The sequence below is a fragment of the Orycteropus afer genome, unplaced genomic scaffold (assembly GCF_000298275.1).
Source record: "Orycteropus afer afer isolate SDZICR_OR568_19922 unplaced genomic scaffold, OryAfe1.0 scaffold00354, whole genome shotgun sequence".
Taxonomy (NCBI): domain Eukaryota; kingdom Metazoa; phylum Chordata; class Mammalia; order Tubulidentata; family Orycteropodidae; genus Orycteropus; species Orycteropus afer.
In genome coordinates this window covers 850461-869518 of record NW_006921941.1, presented here as the reverse complement: position 1 = coordinate 869518, position 19058 = coordinate 850461, and the positions used below count along the sequence as shown (strand labels likewise).

At 52.0% G+C, this 19058-nt stretch overlaps 1 protein-coding gene across 1 annotated transcript; it reads right to left on the bottom strand.

Annotated features, from left to right (window-relative positions):
• Positions 1 to 2332: 2332 nt before the first annotated feature.
• Positions 2333 to 17391, bottom strand: EMX1 (empty spiracles homeobox 1). Its single transcript, XM_007952604.2, has 3 exons — positions 16863 to 17391; positions 10792 to 10976; positions 2333 to 2500 (listed from the first exon to the last, which is right to left on the bottom strand). The coding sequence occupies exons 1-3, from the start codon at positions 17389 to 17391 to the stop codon at positions 2333 to 2335; spliced, it is 882 nt and encodes a 293-aa protein (XP_007950795.1).
• Between the last annotated feature and the right edge of the window lie 1667 nt (positions 17392 to 19058).

The window sequence follows — 19058 nt, the reverse complement described above, 5'->3', positions numbered from 1 at the left end:
CCCTGTGGTTTCTAGTATTGACTGGGCACAAGTGAGGTGGGCAGAGAGTGGGAAGAGACACTGATTGTCCCAGCAGGACCTGAGTCTGTGTTCCCAGCAAAAGAATCTCCTGTGCTTCAATCCCTATGTGTGCCCAGGCAACAGGATTGGGCCTTTGATATCTTTTCAATGAATTCAACACTTATCAAGCACCCATGGTGTGCTCACCAGCAGTCCAGGCAGAATGAACAGCACATACAAAGGCACATCACAGGGAAGCCCATGGCTCAGTCAGGGACAGGGCAGACATGGGTGAGTCTGATGTGGAGGGCATCAGGAATGAGGTAGGAGAGTCTAAGGGTGCACTAGAAGTGGGGACAATGTGATGGAGTTAGAAAAGGAATGACCTGGTCCTATTTGGGCTCAAGGAAGAGAAGTCTAGCCTCAGCATGGAAGTTCTCCTTGGAAGTGGGTCTCATCTTCAACTTCCACAGAAACCTAACTACATCCACTGCTCCCCCAGGAAGCAGACCTGCACTGAAGCAGAGAAAGCTTAGGTTGCACACTGCACCAGCACACTGCACTAAAGCGGTATGGTCAGGAAGCTAGTCTAGATTCAAGATGCTAGATGCCCATGGAAGGAGAGGCAGAATGAGGAGTCTAAAGTTTCTTCTAGCTTGGGAAGCAGTATACATGGCTAATGCCATTTGCCAAGATGGACAATCCTGGCAAAGACCAGGTGGGGAGACGAATCCAGCTGTGCACAGGTTGGATTTGAGGTGCCTGAGGGACATGAAGGTCAGCAGGTGGCTGACGCAGTGAATCTGGCTCAGCAGAGGTTGGCTGGAGATGAGTATTTGGAACCCAAGGAAAAGTCTTGGAAGTGGATGCAAACTTCACAAGTGGAAGTCACAATTAGGAGGCAGGACAACCAACCATGGGGTAGACAGAGGCAGAAGAGGCAGGGATGACTGGGGAGAACAAAGAGGGATGGAGGAGCAGGTGTCATAAGTACCAACATGAAGGCAGAAGGATGGGAGTCAAGGAAATGGTCACAGTGCCAGTTCTGCAGACCAGGGAGAAAGTGGACCCAAAAGAGAGGTGGTTGGGTTTGGCCACAGGGGGTGATGATGGCCATGGTTGGTGATTGTCACCAGCAACAGCAGAGTGTTAGGCAGAGGCCAAGGAGCAGAGATGGGGAGCATAGGGGAGTTGAAGAAGTGGAGATAGGTCTGGATGTCTTTAAGGGAAGGCTAATAGGAATACAGTTTTTGCTTATTCAAGAGGAAGGAAACTTTAATAAGGCCAAATAGGAAAGACAAGCAGACAAACTGAAGGGCAGCAGGTGAGTTAAAGAGTTCAGTGGGCCCTACCTTCTAGCTCTTTCCTGGGTGGGGGAGGCCTGAGTCCCTGGGGACATGCTGCATTCTCAGGCTCCAGCTGTCTCTGAAGCTTTAGTCTGCCCCCAGCGGGCTCTCCAGGGACATGTGAGAACCCTGGGGAGGCCAGGACTTGGTGCTGGGACTGTCAGCCTCTGTGAATGCCATCCCCTCTGCCCAATCCCCAGAATCTCCCTTGTCCTCTGGTTCTTCCTACTTGGAGAAGCTACCAGAAGGTGGGAGACAAAGTCTCCACTTACCTAAGCATGGAGAAGCGCCCTCTCTCTCTCCTGTCTGACCCACCTGGGTCATTAATATTGGAAAGACCCAAACCTAGTCTTTCTCAAGACACAAGGAGGTCCTTCCCTATGTCTAGCCTCATTTTTTCTGCTGTGGAGTTTGGGCTATAGACCAGCGTTGACCACCAGTAAAAGAAAGGACTTAATGAATTGAATCTCCAGTGTCCAGCCCAGTATCCCAAGCCCTGAGCCAGCTGGCTCGGCCACCCCCCTACTGGCCCATGAGTCCACCACCCCAGGCTCCCAGGCTCTGAGGTTGGAGCTGGATGCCTACATTGTGAAGAGAGACTTTATTCCCATAGGGAAGGGAGACACAAGGGGATCACTAAGAACTACAGTGAATGCCTGGAAAATAAATTAAAACAGAAATGCATCAAAACAAAAAGGAGGTAAGATAAAGGAAATGGATAACAGCTGGGAGGCTGTGGTGGTGGGCAGCAGGCCCAGGCAGGCATGGTCTCTGAGGAGATAGCCGAGTGGCCCCAGCCCTCGTCCTCAGCCAGCCCATGTCTTGCCCCTCTGTCAGTGATGGCCCCAGGCTCCAAGCCCTGTGGGGCTGTGATTCAAGGCCTCCCCATAGCCTGGCTGGAGAATGGCCAGAGTCCAGCTGGGCCCTCAGGGGCTTGGCCAGCAGCGAGCAGCACTCTGGATTCGTGGGTTCATGGCTGCCTGCCCCTAGTCATTGGAGGTGACATCGATGTCCTCCCCGTTGGCCTGCTTTGTGGCAATGCGCCACCGGTTGATGTGGTGGGAGCCCTTCTTCTTCTGCTCAGACTCGGGCCCCTCTTCCTCCAGCTTCTGCCGCTTGTACTTTGTCCTCCGGTTCTGGAACCACACCTTCACCTGGGCCAGGGAAAGGGCACAGGTGAGAAACACCCAGGAGGCCCCCAGAGCAGACACTGGGGCCTCAGCACTCAGGCAGAGCTGGGAGCTAGATGGGGAAACAGACCACACAGGGTCAGGCCTCTCTTCTGGCCAGCTGCCACCTGACAAGTCTGGAGGGCTGCTCTTCCAGGTGCAAATGAGTTGGGGCCAGAGAGAAGGGTGGTTCTGTCCCTCTCAAGTAAGGGAGGGAGTCCTGGAGTGAGGGAGGCTCCCTCAGACCAGCATCCTGCTTCCTGAGGCTGGAGCAAAGCACAAGGAGGAGATAAGGCTTTGGAACTAGCAGACATGGGTCCTCACTGTTTTCTGGGGTGGAGATAATAATTACTTCTTCACAGTGTTGATGTGAACAGTAAATGAAGGAACATATGAAAAGCTATTGGCATGGGTCCTGGTGGGTTCTCTGAAGGTCCCATGGTCCCTGTACCCTGGACCACCCTGTATGTCTACAGGGTGTGGGTATCAGCCACCAACCAACCACACAGAGGCACCAGGGACATGGTTAAATGAATAGGAGTTGGTGTCCACACCAAGAGCAGTGCCCAGAACAGCCAGACCACTCGTAGGAGCACAGACCCCACCATGAAGTCTTTAACCTCCCATGTTACTCTAGTCATCTGCTTCACCAAGGGGCCTTTACTGAGAAACCTCCCTTGGGATTTCCTCTCCCCCACATCAGAAGTAGAGTTGGGCAGTGATGAGCCTCAAAACCTCCTGGGTGTCAGCTCCTCAGGGCGGTATGAAATCCACCAAGGAGACTTCACCCTCCTTGGACAAAAAAGGACAAAGAGGGGGCAGATCTGAGCCTCCTCCATTCCAGCCAAGTGCTCTGCCCTCCAGAACAGCTCTGGACCTCCTGCCTCCACAGCCCTTGCCTCTGTGGCCCATCTAGATGTAGGAGAAGTACCAACAACAGAATCTAGATCACCTTTAAGCCCAGTGAGGTAGGGTCCTTCCCTGCAATGTCAGGCAGTGATGGGGGAAGGTAAAATAGAGATGGGATAACCATCCTCCATGGATTGGGGAGAAGACATGGAGGAAAAAAGAAGTGAGGTAGATCTATTCATGTCCTCCATGAAATCTCCCCAGACTTAATCCCATCTTGAATCATTTCTCTCTTCTCCCTCCTCTTCCAGCATTTGTTCATTGTCTGGGATACAGCCCTTACCATTTCTTGTACATAATCTGAGAGGGTGGTCCTGACTCCCTAACTAGTCTCAGTGCTTGCTGACTGTGGAGAAAGCTTCATCTCTCTGCTCCACATGACTACCCAGTTCTTTACTTGGTCTTGCACAGCCAGGCAAGACTATGATCCTGAGTTGGGAAGAGGGGCTTGAGTGCTGACCTCCTGGGTCAATCCCTTCTCTCTGGGCCCAAGTCCATCATCCATAGGAGAGATACTATTGGGGGCCCTTGCAACTCTAGGGCATCACCTCTGTTCTTGCTCCAGGGGGTCCCTGTGGGAGGTGATATGGTAAGGACAGGTACTAGGTGTGGATGGTGTCCTGGAAATGAAAAAGCAAGTAGGTTCTGCCAAGTGTAATGGTGACTGTTCATGTGGTAAGTGGTCAGTATGGAATGATAGTGAGGATCACAGGTTTGGCAGCAACAGTGACTGCTAAGGGGAGGTCCTTGAATGCCAGACAGGGCTGAGAGCAGTGTTCCTCAGAAAGACTACCCTGCCCAGTCCCCACTTCCTAAGAAGGGTGAAAATCACAGACTTCAGAACCACAAAGCCAGACAGCGGCAGCCTGACCTCTAGGCCCAGGGAACAGCTTCATGCCTAGGACACTCTACCTTCATATATCTCCTTCCCAGACACTCCTCACTGTCCCCTCCATGAAGCCCACCCAACATAGGGCTTCCCCTCTCCAAGGCTGCTACTGCAGTGCCTGCCTACCCCTGGTCCCAGAGCACTAGGATGGGACTGGGACAGCCAGTGCTTACTTAGTGCTACACAAAGTAGCCAGCCAGGGATAGAGAGGCTCAGCCCAGGAAGAGGGGGTGCCTGGCTCTGATGGACTGTGTAAGGGGAAGAAACATCTTCCCTCATTTCCAGGGCAGGGTTTAAACCTGCCAGCAGCCTCACCTCAGGTAGACAGAGGAGGATGACAGATACTCCAGGCCCAGGGCTTCCAGATCCTATGCCCACCTTTCCTTGATACCAGGTTGGCTGGGCCCTGGGTGGTTCTTGGTACAACCACTTGGCCACCAGCCTGGCCCCTGCCCCCTCCCCCCTGCCTTGGAACCCACTGTGGCTGTGCCAGCCAGTAGGTGGGTGAGCTTACCATGCCTCCTGGGCAAGGCATGTGCATGACTCAGGGCTGGATTCAGGGCTGGGGCATCATTCCTGGAAGCTCGAGTGGGCTGGCTCTGGGCTAGGCTTGGCCAGCCTGGTGATGGGGGTGATCCAGGGGAGCCCTGCACAGCACCAGGGACAGAGGGCCTGTTTTTGATCCTTCTCACCCCCAACACACACACACCCACACGCACTGAAGTCTACTTCCAAAATCTGACAATCACATTTGCCTCTTATGGGACGGATCCCATCACGCTACCCTTTTCCAGCAACATTGGCCAAAAAGGAAAGCTTCAATGGTAGAACTTCAGGCATAGGCTATGTGGTCAGACCCAGACCAGGGGAGCTTCCTGGCATACCCAAATGAAAGGTGATTCTGAATACTTTCTCCAAGAAAACTCCTGGGGTCAAGGAGGCAGCTGTCTAGAAACAGAGTGTACAATCCCTGTGGACATAAACTCTCTCTCTAGACAGCCTGGCTATCTTCCGGAGAACAGCCTTGGGCCTGAGTACCCAGATGCTGTTTACAAAGACTATATAATAACAGAGGGATGCTTATGAATTAATAACATTAGCAGAAAAGGCAGGAAGCACAGTGTTGGCACAGTGTGATCACAACCAAGGAAAAACAAAATCTATGCATGGGGAAAAAAAGACTAGAAGGAAATGTACCAAAAGTATGGGTGACTTTTCTTTCTTTTTTCTACTTTTCTGAATTTCCTTTAATGCATAGCTTATAACAAGTAATAGTTATTTTTTACTTGAAAAGAGAAAAGGAACTGGTGCATGAGTGGTGTGGCCCCAACTCTGCAGGCGCCAGCCAAAGGAGACTATGGTTATTCTGCCCATCCCCTGCTACTCTCCCAAGGGCATAGTCCAGTTGTTGACTGAAGAACCCCCCTCACCCACCCTCTGGCTTTGAGAAGAGGGTCCTTGTGGTCTTCCAAGTCCTCATTTCACTGAATTTCTATGATAAGCCAGATCCTTCTAAGACTCTGTACCTTTGCTTGGATTACCCAACCAGGAAAACTCTTCCTTAGACTTCATAACTCTGTTCAGATGTTCCCACAGCCTGATCTGGAAAATAACCAAAATAACCACTCCTTCTGGTTGCCTCTGGGCAAGAGTTTGGGGGTGGCTTCTTTCCCAACAGAGTAGCCAAGGTCAGGGCTGGGCAGGAGGGGAAGCTGGTAACCAACTGATCAGCCTGGAGCAACCAAATGCCTCCACGCAAACACACACATAGACAGAAGCATGCAAACATGCAAGGGTCATTACCAGTAGTTATCTGAAACTGCACTCCAGATCATGTGGCTGCCTACTAGCATCAATGTGTGTACATATGACCCAATATGTGCCCCATATTGTGGACACACATACATCATACACACTCCCCACGCTGAAGGCTCTGATCTGACTCGGGCCTGGGTCTGCCCACCCAGCCACCAGGGCTGAGGCTTGGATGGGCATTTTCCTGGTCAGATTCCAGAACTGCACCGAAGCAGGAACAAAAAGAACAAATAATTAGCACCGGAAGGGAGAACTAGCTCTGGCCCAGGGCCCCTCCCTCCACCTCCTAGATTTACCCACTGGCCATCCCAGCACAAATCCCCCACTCTCCACTAAACCAACAGTCCCACCCCAACGAAGTAGTTCAAGTTGCCCACTTCCTTACACCCTACTGAAGCTTTGGACATATAAAGGCCTCTGAGCTCTGGGCTAAAACAAATTGATCTGCTCAACCCTCCCAGAACTTTTATCCACAAACTTCTGTTTGCATCAGCTAGATCAACAACCAGATGTGAAAGTACAAGAGAAAGATGGAGGGAGAGGGATAGGGAGGGAGTGGTGACAGCAGAGTGCAAGGGGGGCATGCCTGATAAACTTAACAGATAGATATGTGGGGAATAAAGAGAAATTTGCTCATTCATTCAATACATGTTTATTGAGCATTACTTGCCGGCACTAAGCTGGGCCCTTGGGTACAACAAGAAACAGACAGACTCAGCCTCTGCTTCCCATAGTTAAGACAACCAGGCCCACTGTTCATCCGAATCACCGAGAGAGCTATTCTAAAAACATTTTTCCTGGGTCCCATCCTGGACCTCCTAACAGAATCCCCTGGAGGAGGCCCAGGAATCTGTATGTTAAGATCTCCATGGGAACTGGTCTACAGATTTGGGAGGCTGGTCCTGTGGGCAAGGCTGATAATTAAAACTAGTAATAACAGAAAACACTGTGCATGTTATGATAGATGAGAGGTATACTGTGAACTCAGAACAGGGAAGAAAGACTATACAGCAACACAGAAAAGTAGATTACAGATGAGCCACAGAAAATCAGGGTTGTAAAGAACCGTGGAGTTCGTTTCATTCAATATCACAGATACAGCAACCAAGGCCCAGAGAGAAGACAAAGCCAGAACGAATGAATGATAGATTCATTAACAGGCAGTTAATGTTAGTTTATAATTAGTTTCATAATTCTCTCAATTATAAAACAGATCTATAAAGATGGAAGCCTGAGATGAATAGTAGATGTACAGAAGATAAAACGAAATAGATAGTAAAGACAGATCAGAAGGGCAGTATTTGCACAGGGAGATAGCTCAGAGGGCAGGAATGCATAGGAAAGGACACAAGAAAAAGGTAACCACGGGGAAGAAGTGGGAAGACAGCTGTTGCATCGTGGGGATTGCAGTCAATGTCATGAAACAAAATGTGTATGAACTATTGTATGGAAGATGGATTCACTCTATAAACTTTCACACAAATCACAACAATAAAAATAAAACAATAAAGAGAATCAACTGATGGGTAAACAGACGTTGTTAATAAGAAGAACGTATAATTAATAGAAAATATAAATGAATCAGCTTTAGGGAGGTGGTTTAACGAGAGCAGACAGAAGTAGATGGTTAGAAACAAAACAGCTATCTGTGAAGGACAGATTAGAGAGCTCTGAGAGACAAATATAAATATTAATAGTAGAAATATATGGCAGGGGGTTGAAGGAAGTGACTGATGCTTGACAAATAGCTGATGGCTGGAAATGACAGGTAAGCTTGCCTGGTAAATACTCAGAGATGGATAGATAATTAGTTGATTATATAGCCCAGGTCCAGATAATAGATTACAAGGTGAATAGAAAGACAGCTTTGATGATGGTGATGGTGTGGCAGAAAGAACACTGGAAGATAAGGAAGCCCAAGTTTGGACCTTGTTAAGACACTAACTTATCATATTACTTTAAATAAGGGGAAGCAAAGGGCTGGAGATGGGAATTAATATTCTTTGAGCTCATATTAAACCAAAAAACAAAAAAACTCATGGCCATCGAGTCAATTCTGACTCATAGTGACTCCATTGGGTTTCTGAGGCTGTAAATCTCTGTTGTAGTTGTTATGTGCCATCGTTGAGTTGTCTCCAACTCATAGCGACCCCCTCCTTGGGTTTCCAAGGTGGTATCTCTACAGAAGTAGATTGCCCAATCTTCCTTCCCAGGAGTGGCTGGTGGGTTTGAACCGCCAAACTTTTGGTCAGCAGTCAAGTGCCTTAGGCACTATGCCACCAGAGCTCCTTACAGAAGTAGATTGCCCCATCTTCCTTCAGTGGACCAGGTGTTGGGTCTGAACCAATGACCTTCTGGTTAGCAGCCAAATGCCTTATTCACTACACCACCAGAGATCCTTATATTAAACCAGTTGCTGTCAATTCCAACTTGTGGCAACCCTGTGTGGGTCAGAATAGAACTATGCTCCATAGGGTTTTCAATGACTAATTTTTTGGAAGTAGGTCACCAGGCCTTTCTTCTAAAGGGGACTTTGGGTAGATTTGAACCTCCAACTTTTTGGTTTTCAGCTGAGCACATTAACCGTTTGCATTACCCAGGGACTCCTGAGCTCATATTAGGAGCCTTTAAACCTCAAACAACCCATTTTCTAGATGAGGAAACTGAAGCTCAGAGAGGTTGAGTAACTCTCCCAGAGTCACAGTTAGCAGGGGAGTTGGCATTGGAAATCACTTTTGCCTGATTGGGAAGTTCTGCCCAGCTGTCTTCCCATCCTACAGCTTATCACCTGGAAACACAATTCCCCCACCCCATAATGAGGTTTCTAAGGATCAAACCTCCCATAGTTCTGTATTTTTTTATTGTTGTTCCTATGCAAAAAGCAGCCCATTTATAGATGGACTAAGATAGACCATGATTTTGATAACCAGTTAAGCTGAACACAGTAAATTACTCTGTTTTTTAAAATATATGTTTGAAACGTCTTATAATAAAAGTGAAACAGTCCATTTACTGACTGGCATTAACAGGAGCAAATATTGACAGGCAACTAGATTCCGTTTGGAAGGAGGTTAATTAAAAATGCTCTCACTGAACTAAAAAGCAGAAAGTTTAAAAACAATGACATAATTTCAAGTGTTATCTGTGGGTGGTGGGATTATAAGCAGTTTTTGTTTTCTTACACTTCTGCAATTAAAATGTAATAAATATTACTTTTTAAATGAAGTTAATTATAAACGCCATTCTTAAACTGACACCTTGTTTTAAACAACAACCTTAAAACACGTTGCTGAGAGAGGAAAAGGGGTGTTATTTATTAATTTATTTTTAAAAACAGCTTTCCTTAAAATATTTTTAAAATTAAGTCCATTAGTATGAAAGCTTTTTCTCTCCAGTTAGAACAACCCAGCTAGCAAATCTGAAAACACAGGGGCCCTGCAGTGAAGCCAGGAGAGATTCCTTGATTAGTGAGGCATCAGACAGATAGGATGACAATAGATGCCTAAATACAATGAAAGGACCGGAGAAAGTTGGGCACTCCATGAGGGTCCAGGCTCCCCAACTAGGCCCCTTTCATACCCTGGCCTCACCACCCCCTACTTAAGGGACCAGTGAGCTGCTGGACGGAGAGGCCCCAGGCTGCCATCCTGGCTGGCGCCTTCTCACCTCCTGGACTGGAGTGGGGGTGGGGGGCAGTAGCAGCGGAGAAGAGGCGGAAAGGGGAACTGAAAATAAAATGCCAGTGGGGCGGGAGCTGCTTAGCCTCACACCAGCCTCTCTCACTCCAAAGTCTGGTAGCTGACCAACCGACTGACCAAAGAGCAGAAGGTAAGGTCTACCAAGGCCTATCCAGACACTGAAATCTTCCTCCCGGGAAGAAGGCAGGAAAGGGTGTTTCAGTCCCTACATCCCATTGAAGGGAGGCTGAGCAAGAGCTTAGGTGGTGGTTCTGGGCCACATTTATAATAGCAAAAGTTTTTTCTTAGAATGGACCCAAATCTGCTTCCCTATAACTTACTTCCAGTTCTCTTATTTAAACACGTTAATTGTTTCTCAGTTACAAAAATACTACATGTTAACTGTAATTTACCTAGTTCCATCCTCTCCAACACCTTAGGCGTCTATTCCCTCCTCCAATGGGCAGCGCTTTAAGTGACTGAGAGCAGCCCCTGTGTACCTTGAGTCTATTTTCCCCCATCCCAGGTCTCTCTGATGATCCAGTATGCACACCCACCATGGCTTGCAAACCCTTGCCAGTCGGCCTGTGCTGGCAACAGTGCTACCTCAACTCCAAGCAGAGGCTGGTCCTTCCCTGACTGAGGCCCCTTGGCTTCTCGCGTTTATTATAACCTAAGGACACTTGGGCCTCCTCCCTATATCGGTGCTGATGGGAGTCACTGGGGCATGGGGGCTCCCAGCCTCTGATAATCTGGCATCTTCTTACAGGTCTTAGGCACCAGACTGATGATAGATTTGCATTTACTCTACCTCTTGCTGGGTCATTACTGCTGCATGAAAGTCCTGAGGCCTGAGCAAGGCTAAACACAGTCTGAGGGAAGGAGCTCTAAAGACTAGGCCTTGCGGGAGCACCAGGCGGTGGGGTGGCCTCTGGAAATGAGCGGGAGAGAACTGGCGGGAGCGGAGACTTTAAGAGGGTTATTACCTGAGTCTCGGAGAGGCTGAGGCTTCCAGCCAGCTGCTTGCGCTCGGCACCCACCACGTAGTGGTTCTTCTCGAAGGCGCGCTCCAGTCGCAGCAGCTGCGAGGGCGAGAAGGCTGTGCGGATCCGCTTGGGTTTGCGCGCGAAGGGGCCGTGCAGAAGCAGCCCGTCCTGAGGCACGTCGCTCGCTGCGGCCACGCCGCCGAAGGCAACACACGCAGGTACAGAGAGAAGGGGTGCTGTGAGCCACGCTGGCCCTCTCGCCTGGCTCCCACGCGCCCTTGAGGCTCTGCTCCCCTCTCCAATCCTTCACGCCTCCACTTCTTCCCTCTCCCTTTTGCCGCCCTTTCTCTAAGCCCGGTCCTCTTCCCAGTTCTTCCCCACAGTCTGAGAGCGGTCCGCCCGCGTTCGCACGAATCGCAGCGCACAGAGCTGCCAACCAAAAGACGCGCCCCGGCTTAGGGCTTAGTGAGGCGCTGACCGACTCACGATGCGGAAAAAGTCCCTCGGCTCTCTTTTCCTATCCTTTCCTAACGACACTGCCCTTGTCCCTGGGTCTCAGAATGATTTAATTAAAATTCAAAACCAAGCCCGTTGCCATTGAGTCGATTCCGACTTATAATGACTCTAACACAGAGTAGACCTGCCCCCGTAGGTTTTCCAAGGCTGTAGCTTCAGGAAAGCAGACTACTACATCTTTCTCCCACTAAGTGGCTGGTTTGTTGGAACAACTAACCTTTCAGTTAGGAGTCGAGCTCTTTAACCACTGCACCACTAGGGCTCCTTTGCTTTTAATTGACCAGTCCCTATACCTTTCCCTCAGAGTGGGCCAAGGGTGGAGGAAAGACTGTTTAATCAGGAAGGTAATAAGGAGAATATCAAGACATCAAAGCACTCCCATTTCAAACAGATTGAGTAACTTGAAGATACCCAAGAAGCTTTCTTTTCACCCCTGCTTAAATCAACCTTGCAGCTAAATGTTCAGGCTACTAAGTCATTGAAAACTCCTGCCAGCAGCCATAGGCTCTCCCTTGTAAGTGGAAAAATGAGCCAGGAGCTAGATCAATGTTCAGGAAATACCTGGAGGTCTAAGGTCAGCCCCCTTCTTCCACTTTCCCCATCTCTGTCTCCCCAAGACTTCAGGTGGCCTAGAGGCAGGGGACTCTTACTACTGTCTGGTGGGAAAAGGCCCTGCTTCATCCCTGAATAGTCCCGTGCTGAAGAAACACATGTATAAATATCTAGATGTCATATTTTTCTCTAATATATATAGATATATTAGTTTCTGCATGGGCGTGTGTAAATATACTCTCCAGCTTCCCTACTGTCTTGTACTCCCATCTACTGTACAGGATCTTCAAAGGGTGTGACCATCCCTTGGCAAACGCTGGCCAGCATGGGGACTCAGCTCCCACACACAGGAGAAAGGGGTGACACTGGTCTGGATGAGCCTGGGGTGGGGGTTGGGGGTCAGGAACTATAAAACTTAAAACAAGCTTCCACCCACAGCCCTAGCCTCAAAGAGCCTCCACTAGACCCTCATACAGTCCCTTGCACAGTGACACAGGCTAACAAACTCTAAGCAGTCCCTGATGATATACCACCCAGGGAATCTCATGCAGTAGCACATAATAGTCCCCAGACCCATCAACAATGCACAGCCCCAGATGGAATGTTTTGACATAGTTAGCTGTTGAGATTGACTTATCCAATTAATTTATTCATAGAGATGGTCACTGATTTGACTCCATTTGACCTGTTGTTTTGCTCTTGAGACAAGTATCTGGATAAGTCAATGGAGAGTTCTCATCTCTGGAAACATTTATGTAAGTGAAGCATTCATTGAGATAAAGTCTCCAGGTTCATATCAAACCACTGGACCCTACTTCCTCCAAATCCCTATGCTTTGGACACCTAGGCAGGCTTGGGTTTTCTGTGGAGCAGGGCTACCCAGACAGAAGAGGCTAGAACCTAGGGGGAGACACGGCCTTCAACAAAGAGAAGTCACCAACCTCCAGTGCCCTTATTCATCTCAGTGGCTGGATCTCTGCTATTACAAAATGAGGTGGGATCCCACCATAGAGAGGTGGAGGGGAGACACCCTGCCCACTGAAGACTTCAAGGTGAAGGCAGGATCAAGGCTATCAGACCTGACTTAAGCAAGAGAAGTTTAACTTGGGATGGTCAGATGGTCAGGGGAGGTGGTCTGGCAGAGAGGTCAAGAGGGAGAGAAAGGAGAAGCCTGCTCTAGGTGGGAATTAGGAAGATTAAAGTCTGTAGGGTGTGGGCCAGTGTGGAAGGCCAGAGAAAGGAGAGGGTAGGTGGGAACCAAACATTTCTTTTTGATGTCAAAATAAATTGCTTCAAAAAACAACATCATTCTGAGCCCCATTCAAGTCCCAGGACTAGTTTCCCCTGAGTAGATGAGCCAGAAAGGGAGAGAGAAAACCTAGCTCAGCCCAGTGTCCCCAGGCTGGTCAGAATTGAGATGGCAGTGAGGAGGGGCTCCATAGGTGGGGATGACTGGGATACAGAGGGGTGAAGGGCAGCATGGGTTTGATAAAGCCCCAGTGTGTGTGACTAGATGGCTGTTTTGGGACTCTGTGGTGTGTCAATTACTTATGTGCTGGAGTTCTCTGTGTTTGTCCTTATAAAATAAACCCAAAGTGGAGGATGGAAGGAACAACCTTCTTTCTTTCTTACATCCACATGCCTCTTTGCCTCAAGTCTGGCTCTTTTAGGAGAAAACAAGGTTGCTTGGGGTCTGCCTCACTAAGAAAACAGCATCAGTTCATTTCCACATGTAATGTCCTGTTGTAGATGGCATGTGTCCTGCAGTCTGTCTACATATACATATGCAGAAACACAGGGGTCCTTTCAGCGCAACCATGAAGAAATAGGAGGCTGGAAAATTATTCAAGGTGATGATAAGCAGTAATAGGTTATTCGATTTTAAAAGAAGCGGGCTTTTCCCTCTAAGAAACTGACCAATTGTTCCAAGTTTCTGTAAGGCTGAGGCTGGTGCCTAGATCCTTCTGTTCCTGAGACCAGCTCACTCTGACTTGTGAAGAAGAAGCCTGAACCATTTCCATCACGGTCTCAGTTTCTCTCGGTCTCAGTACTACAGGGACAGAGTGCACTAGTGGGTTGTAGTGGGGCCTCTTCGGATTCAGTAATTCCAGGCTGTGGAACGGCTGTCAGTTTGGGTGAGGACGGGTGGAAAGGGGTCTGTACAGCATTCCCTGGAGCAAGAAATTGAACAACCACCCGGTTTTCCTATAGTCTCTCTGTGGGTTTCTTCAAGGCAATGACTGGAACTGGCAATAGAGACTCAGGAATGAGGTGGCTGGAGGTGAGAGCTGAGGGTCTGTATAACCTGAGGCTTGTTTTACAGTGTTGTGGAAAAGGCGGTGGCTGGACAAGGGATCCAGGCCGGAAGGTGGGACAGCAGAGCCTGAGGCTAGAAGAGGGGGAGGTGGGCCAGGCAGCGGAGATAAACTCATTCCCATCTAGCAGCCGGAACAAAGGGGCCCTTTGAAGCACCGGCCCATTACTACAGCGTGGGTCCGGGAGGGCAGGGTCTCCCACCGCCCCTCTCGGCATTGCTCCCAGTGCAGAAAGTTCCTCATCCTCGGGAAATGACACCCAAATGTTTCACTCCCCTTTTCACCAGCTCCTTCCCTTCGGGTCCTGTGAGGCCTCTGGGCTTCAGTTCGCCGCCTGGTCCCAATCATCCTGCGCTCACTTCTCCTCTCATCGCTGAGAAGCCGCTTTCCTGTGCGCTGGGTCCGCGCAGGCCATCCGGGAGCGCTGCGCACAGAGCGTAGACATGTTCGTTTTCGTTCCTGTAGGGTTTCGTTTCTTGCATTAAAACGGGGCTAAAAAGAGCATCGCAGAGACTCGGTTCTCTAGAAAACGCGGCGCCGGAAGACCCGGGACGGCTCGGCTCGCAGTCCCGAGGCCCATTGAGACCGCAGGGCGCACGGCCGCCGGGGTGCGCGTTGCTCAGCCGGAGCGACGATGGATCGCGAAGCGAACAAGTCTCAGGCTTCGATAAGTCCTTCAGTGTCAATGGATTTCCTTCAAATATGCTGCCATACTTGGCTCCATTTCCGCATCCAGACACGATTCTCAAGAGAAAAATTCAACCATTTGTAAAACTCAACAACGTTCCCGCCGGGACTGAGGGCTCGGGCAGCGGCAGCAGTTTCCGAGAGGGTTTTACGGAGGATTTATCCGATCTCGCTTGACTGGGGATGCTCAGAGCCGGGGTGGATCTCTCGCAAGGTTCTTGGAGCCAGGTCGGGCTGGGCCAAAGGCGGGAAAGTCGTCCTGGTGGACTTAGGGCGTGGGACCCGAATCTGAGGGTACCATTCCGGAGGCCGCCTCCAGATGAGCCGAGCCACAGGAAGCCACAGGATTTAGGACCCGACCGGCCCTCTCCTCCGAACCCCAGTCCCCCATTTCCCTCCGGCCCCTCTGCAGCCCCAGCCCCGGGAAGACTCACAAACCGCGGTGACTCCACCTTGGCCCTCAGATGCCAGGTCTCCAGACCTAGGCCGAGGACTGAGTCCTCGAAGGACCGGAGTGGTTTGCTCAGTTTTGAATAAAGCCCCAATTTCATCAACAAAACATTTTAATTGACAGAAACTCTTGCCCAAATCTTAGTTAATTTTTCGGGCGAATCTTTGAAATCTTAAAGGGATATGAAAGTGCGACCACAAAAATTCTTGTAGAAGTCACTACGTTCCTTGATTTTGTACATTTCTCTGGGGGAGTCTATATTGCCCAAAGGGGACTGAAAAAATTGTCAGATAAATTGGATCCAGGGAAAGCGGCTTTATGTAAACCAGTCAAGCAGCTATAGCCAAAGCTTCAAAAGATCATTTTCCTCCTATTATGGCAGTAACATCCAATTTTCTTTTACTGTGTAGATCTAACAACCATCAGATTAGCCAGGAGCCAAAGCCCCAACCACATTCTTTTTATTTTACTAAAAGCAAGGTTACTCAGCTCTGAACAGCGAACCTCACAAGGCTGAACTCTCTTCTACACAAACAAAATATAACCGAAAACCAAAGCAATTAATGCACAAATTAAGTCCAACTTCTTTTTTAAAAAAATAAAGAAAAGAAGAAAAACTCCAACAAATTTGGGGGAGAAAACGAACTCCAACAAATCCAACTCTCTTTCCTTCGGAAAAGTCAGATAATTGAAACCAGTGGTGTGTGTGAGAGAGAGAGAGAGGGAGAGAGAGAGTGTGTGTGTGTGTGTAAGTGTAAAGCCAGTGGGAGATCTTCATTAGCAAGCCGATTGCCCCGTACAGAAAACGGGACCCGGACTGGCTATGACCTTAAAAGCCCTCTGCTCCCGCCCCCTGACTGGGAAGACTGTCCTTCAGTAGCGGGGTGAACTCCCGGAGAGGGTGAGCCGCGCAGGAAGCCAGTTTGCTACTGCAAACCTTCTCCACCCTGAGTCCGAGAGGAACGTGTAACTTGAAGTCGGGCCAAGGATGCCAAGAAACATCCTAAGACAGCGAACACTCTGCACGCAACACGAACTCTCTGGTTCGCCCTCTGTGCTGCCCCCGCTTTCTACAGACCCCGGGCACGCGGTGGACTTCTTCCCTGCCCAGACGCGCCACCGAGGGCGGATCCCCGGGAATTTGCGATGGACATGAGAGCGAAATATGGTCCTGGTCCAGTCGGGGCGAAGGGAGGGCGACAGGCACTTCGCTTTCTGGGCTAGGACGGGCTCAGCCGAGATAGAGAACAAGGCAGGCCGCAGAGAGGGCCGGGGGAGGCTCCAAGGATGCCCCTGGGCTTGGCGTCCAGACGGACATCGTTCCTGGGAAAGCCCGGAGTCCCAGCCCGACTGTCCGGGAGGGATAGCAATGCGGCAGAGACGCGGGTGGATCCAGCGCGGCTCTTCCCGGCTTAGCAATCAACCTCCGCGGATCCGCAGCCTTCTCGGCAACAACTTCTGAACAGCCCCACGCGCCCCCGAGCCTCCCCCGCGCCGCCGCAGCGCGGGCGCCGGTCGACCGCCTCGGCCGGCAAAGCGCGGGCACTCACCCTGGAAGCGGTGGCCGAAGAAGCGGTTCCGCAGGACCCAGGGGTAGAAGTGAAGCGGGTCCCGGTGCTGGGCGCCGAAGAAGGAGTGCGGGGGCTGCAGCGGGGAGGCACCTAGCTGGTGTGCCGGGTGCACGGTCAGCGCGGGGTGGTTCATGGCCTCGGGGAATACGAGCTCTGGCCCACCATAGAGAGAACGGCCGGCGCCTGCGGCGGCGGCGGCGGCTGCCGCCGCGGGGAAGCCGCTAACGAAGGCGGCCTCGGCCGCGCCAGGGTGAGGGTAGTTGAGTGCCGTGGGCCGGAGCGGTTCCTCCGAGGCGGGCGCCGCCAGGGGATGGGAGCTCGCACCACCGCCGCTGCCCCCACCGGCGCCGCCGTCCTTGGCCACCAAAGACTCGATGGTAAAGCCGCGCTTGGTCGCGGGCTGGAACATGGTCGCGGCCGCCGGAGCCGAGCGAGGCAGCCCGGCTCTGGGGAGAGCTCCGCGTCCAGGCGCCGCCGCCGTGCGGGGTGTGCACCCAGCCAGGCACATGCACACACACCCGCACCCCTCACCTCCCCCGCCCGCCCGCCCGCGCTAGGCCCCCTCCGGCGAGCCAAGCGCGGAGCGGCTAGGGGCGTGTGAGCCAGCGAGCCTGGAGTCCGGCCACAGCGCGCAGCCAGAAGCTCAGGCCCCTGCGGCCGCGCGGGTAGCTCCTGACGCGGGCACTGGTGCGGGCTCTGTGAGCGGCTGAGATCTGCCTGTGCGGCCCAAGGGCTGATCCCGGTTCCCGCCCTCCCGAACCCCGCCAGGACCGACCCCCGCCCCGGGTCCTCCCAGAACTGCCCTTCCCGGACTCCGCAGCAGTGCTGAGAGGCGCGTGTTAGCAGGCACCTGCCCCGCGCGCGCCCATTGGCCACAGCTCACCTGCCCCAAGGTGGGGGGCGGGGTGGGGCGGGGCGAGGGGCGGTGGGGGGTGTGGGGGGAAGGAGCCCGGAGTCGCAGGCAAAAGCCGGACTGGAGCTTTTGCCCGGTGATCTAGGACCCCTCCCTCCTCGCCACTGGCTTATTCCCTTGTCTCCGACCTGACCCGGAGTCTGGCCAAAGTCGTCGGGACCAGAGCGGGAGCTGGGGAGGCATCCGCGGGGCCTGCGATTCAGAGAGACTCCCCAGACTCCTCTTCCCTGTGTTTAACTCAATTGAAGCCTATCCCACTCGTCCTCGGACATTTCAGTTCTTAGACTGCCTGGATGCCACCAGAGTGGGTGTTTGGGGCCTGACAAATAGGTTCTCTGGAGAACCAGCCCCCAGCTCCTCCCGCCTTTGCAACCCATCCACCTCCCGCCTCTTGGGCAGCGGTCGGAAACCGAGGCCTTGTTCATGAGGTTTCACGTTTTTGGGATGTCATAAGGAACACAGCCCAGGAAATGGGACTCTCAATTCTTCTCACACGGGGCCAAGTCTGGTTCTGCGCGGGATGCCACTCCTCCAACTTCTGGCCTCAAGCCGCAGTCCGCGGGCTTCGCGGAAGCTGCCCCTTTTGAACGAAGGCTCAAGGGCCGCTCAGACCGTAACGGCGGGTCTCAGCCCAGGGCGACCAGGTTTCCTCCCTTCTCGGGCTTTGGAATCAATTTTCTACAGGCCAGGCCTCGGGGACGCTGTCCTTTAAATTGGAGCTGGCAGCGCAGCCCGAGCCCTTCCCCGAGAGAACTCGCCGGCGGTCCCGGGGGACGCAGCGGCCGTCCGGCCTCCCAGACCTTCACCCTCCAACCGCGTCCGCGGAGCAGCAAGCAACTCTGCTGCGGCCAGTTTCCATTTTGTGTGCTAAATCCCCGGGGGCTGAGAGGGCTATTGGTGATAAGAACCAGAACTCTGCCAACTTTTCCACCCCTGGCCTTGGCAGGCCGCGTGAAAACGCCGCGCTGAGGCCTCGCCGCGCGTTGTTGGTGGTGGGGAAGTCGGGTCTGGACCCCGCGAGTCCACCGCAGGGAGGAGACGGCAGCGCACTCCTCTCCTCGCCTCCGCCGGTGTCAGTCTGAGCGGGCTGAGCCGGGATCTAGCTCCCCGAGGCCAGGGGTCCCTGCGCCGCGCGGCTCTGCGGGGACTCCAGGCCGGGTCTTTGGAGTGGCCCGCCTGAGCGCCCGGAGCCTTGCTCCGGGAGAACGCTCCGGGCGCCTGGCCGCTTCAAAGCTGGTTAAAGTCTATTTTCCACTCGACTG

Bases quoted from the DNA above. Each gene is read 5' to 3' on its own strand.
- EMX1 (XM_007952604.2), bottom strand. From the start codon at position 17,391: ATGTGCCTGGCTGGGTGCACACCCCGCACGGCGGCGGCGCCTGGACGC. The intron at 10,977-16,862 runs GTGAGTGCCCGC...GCGTGGCCGCAG, and splicing joins CTTCGGCCACCGCTTCCAGG to CGAGCGACGTGCCTCAGGAC. The intron at 2,501-10,791 runs GTAATAACCCTC...TCCCTGGCCCAG, and splicing joins TCAGCCTCTCCGAGACTCAG to GTGAAGGTGTGGTTCCAGAA.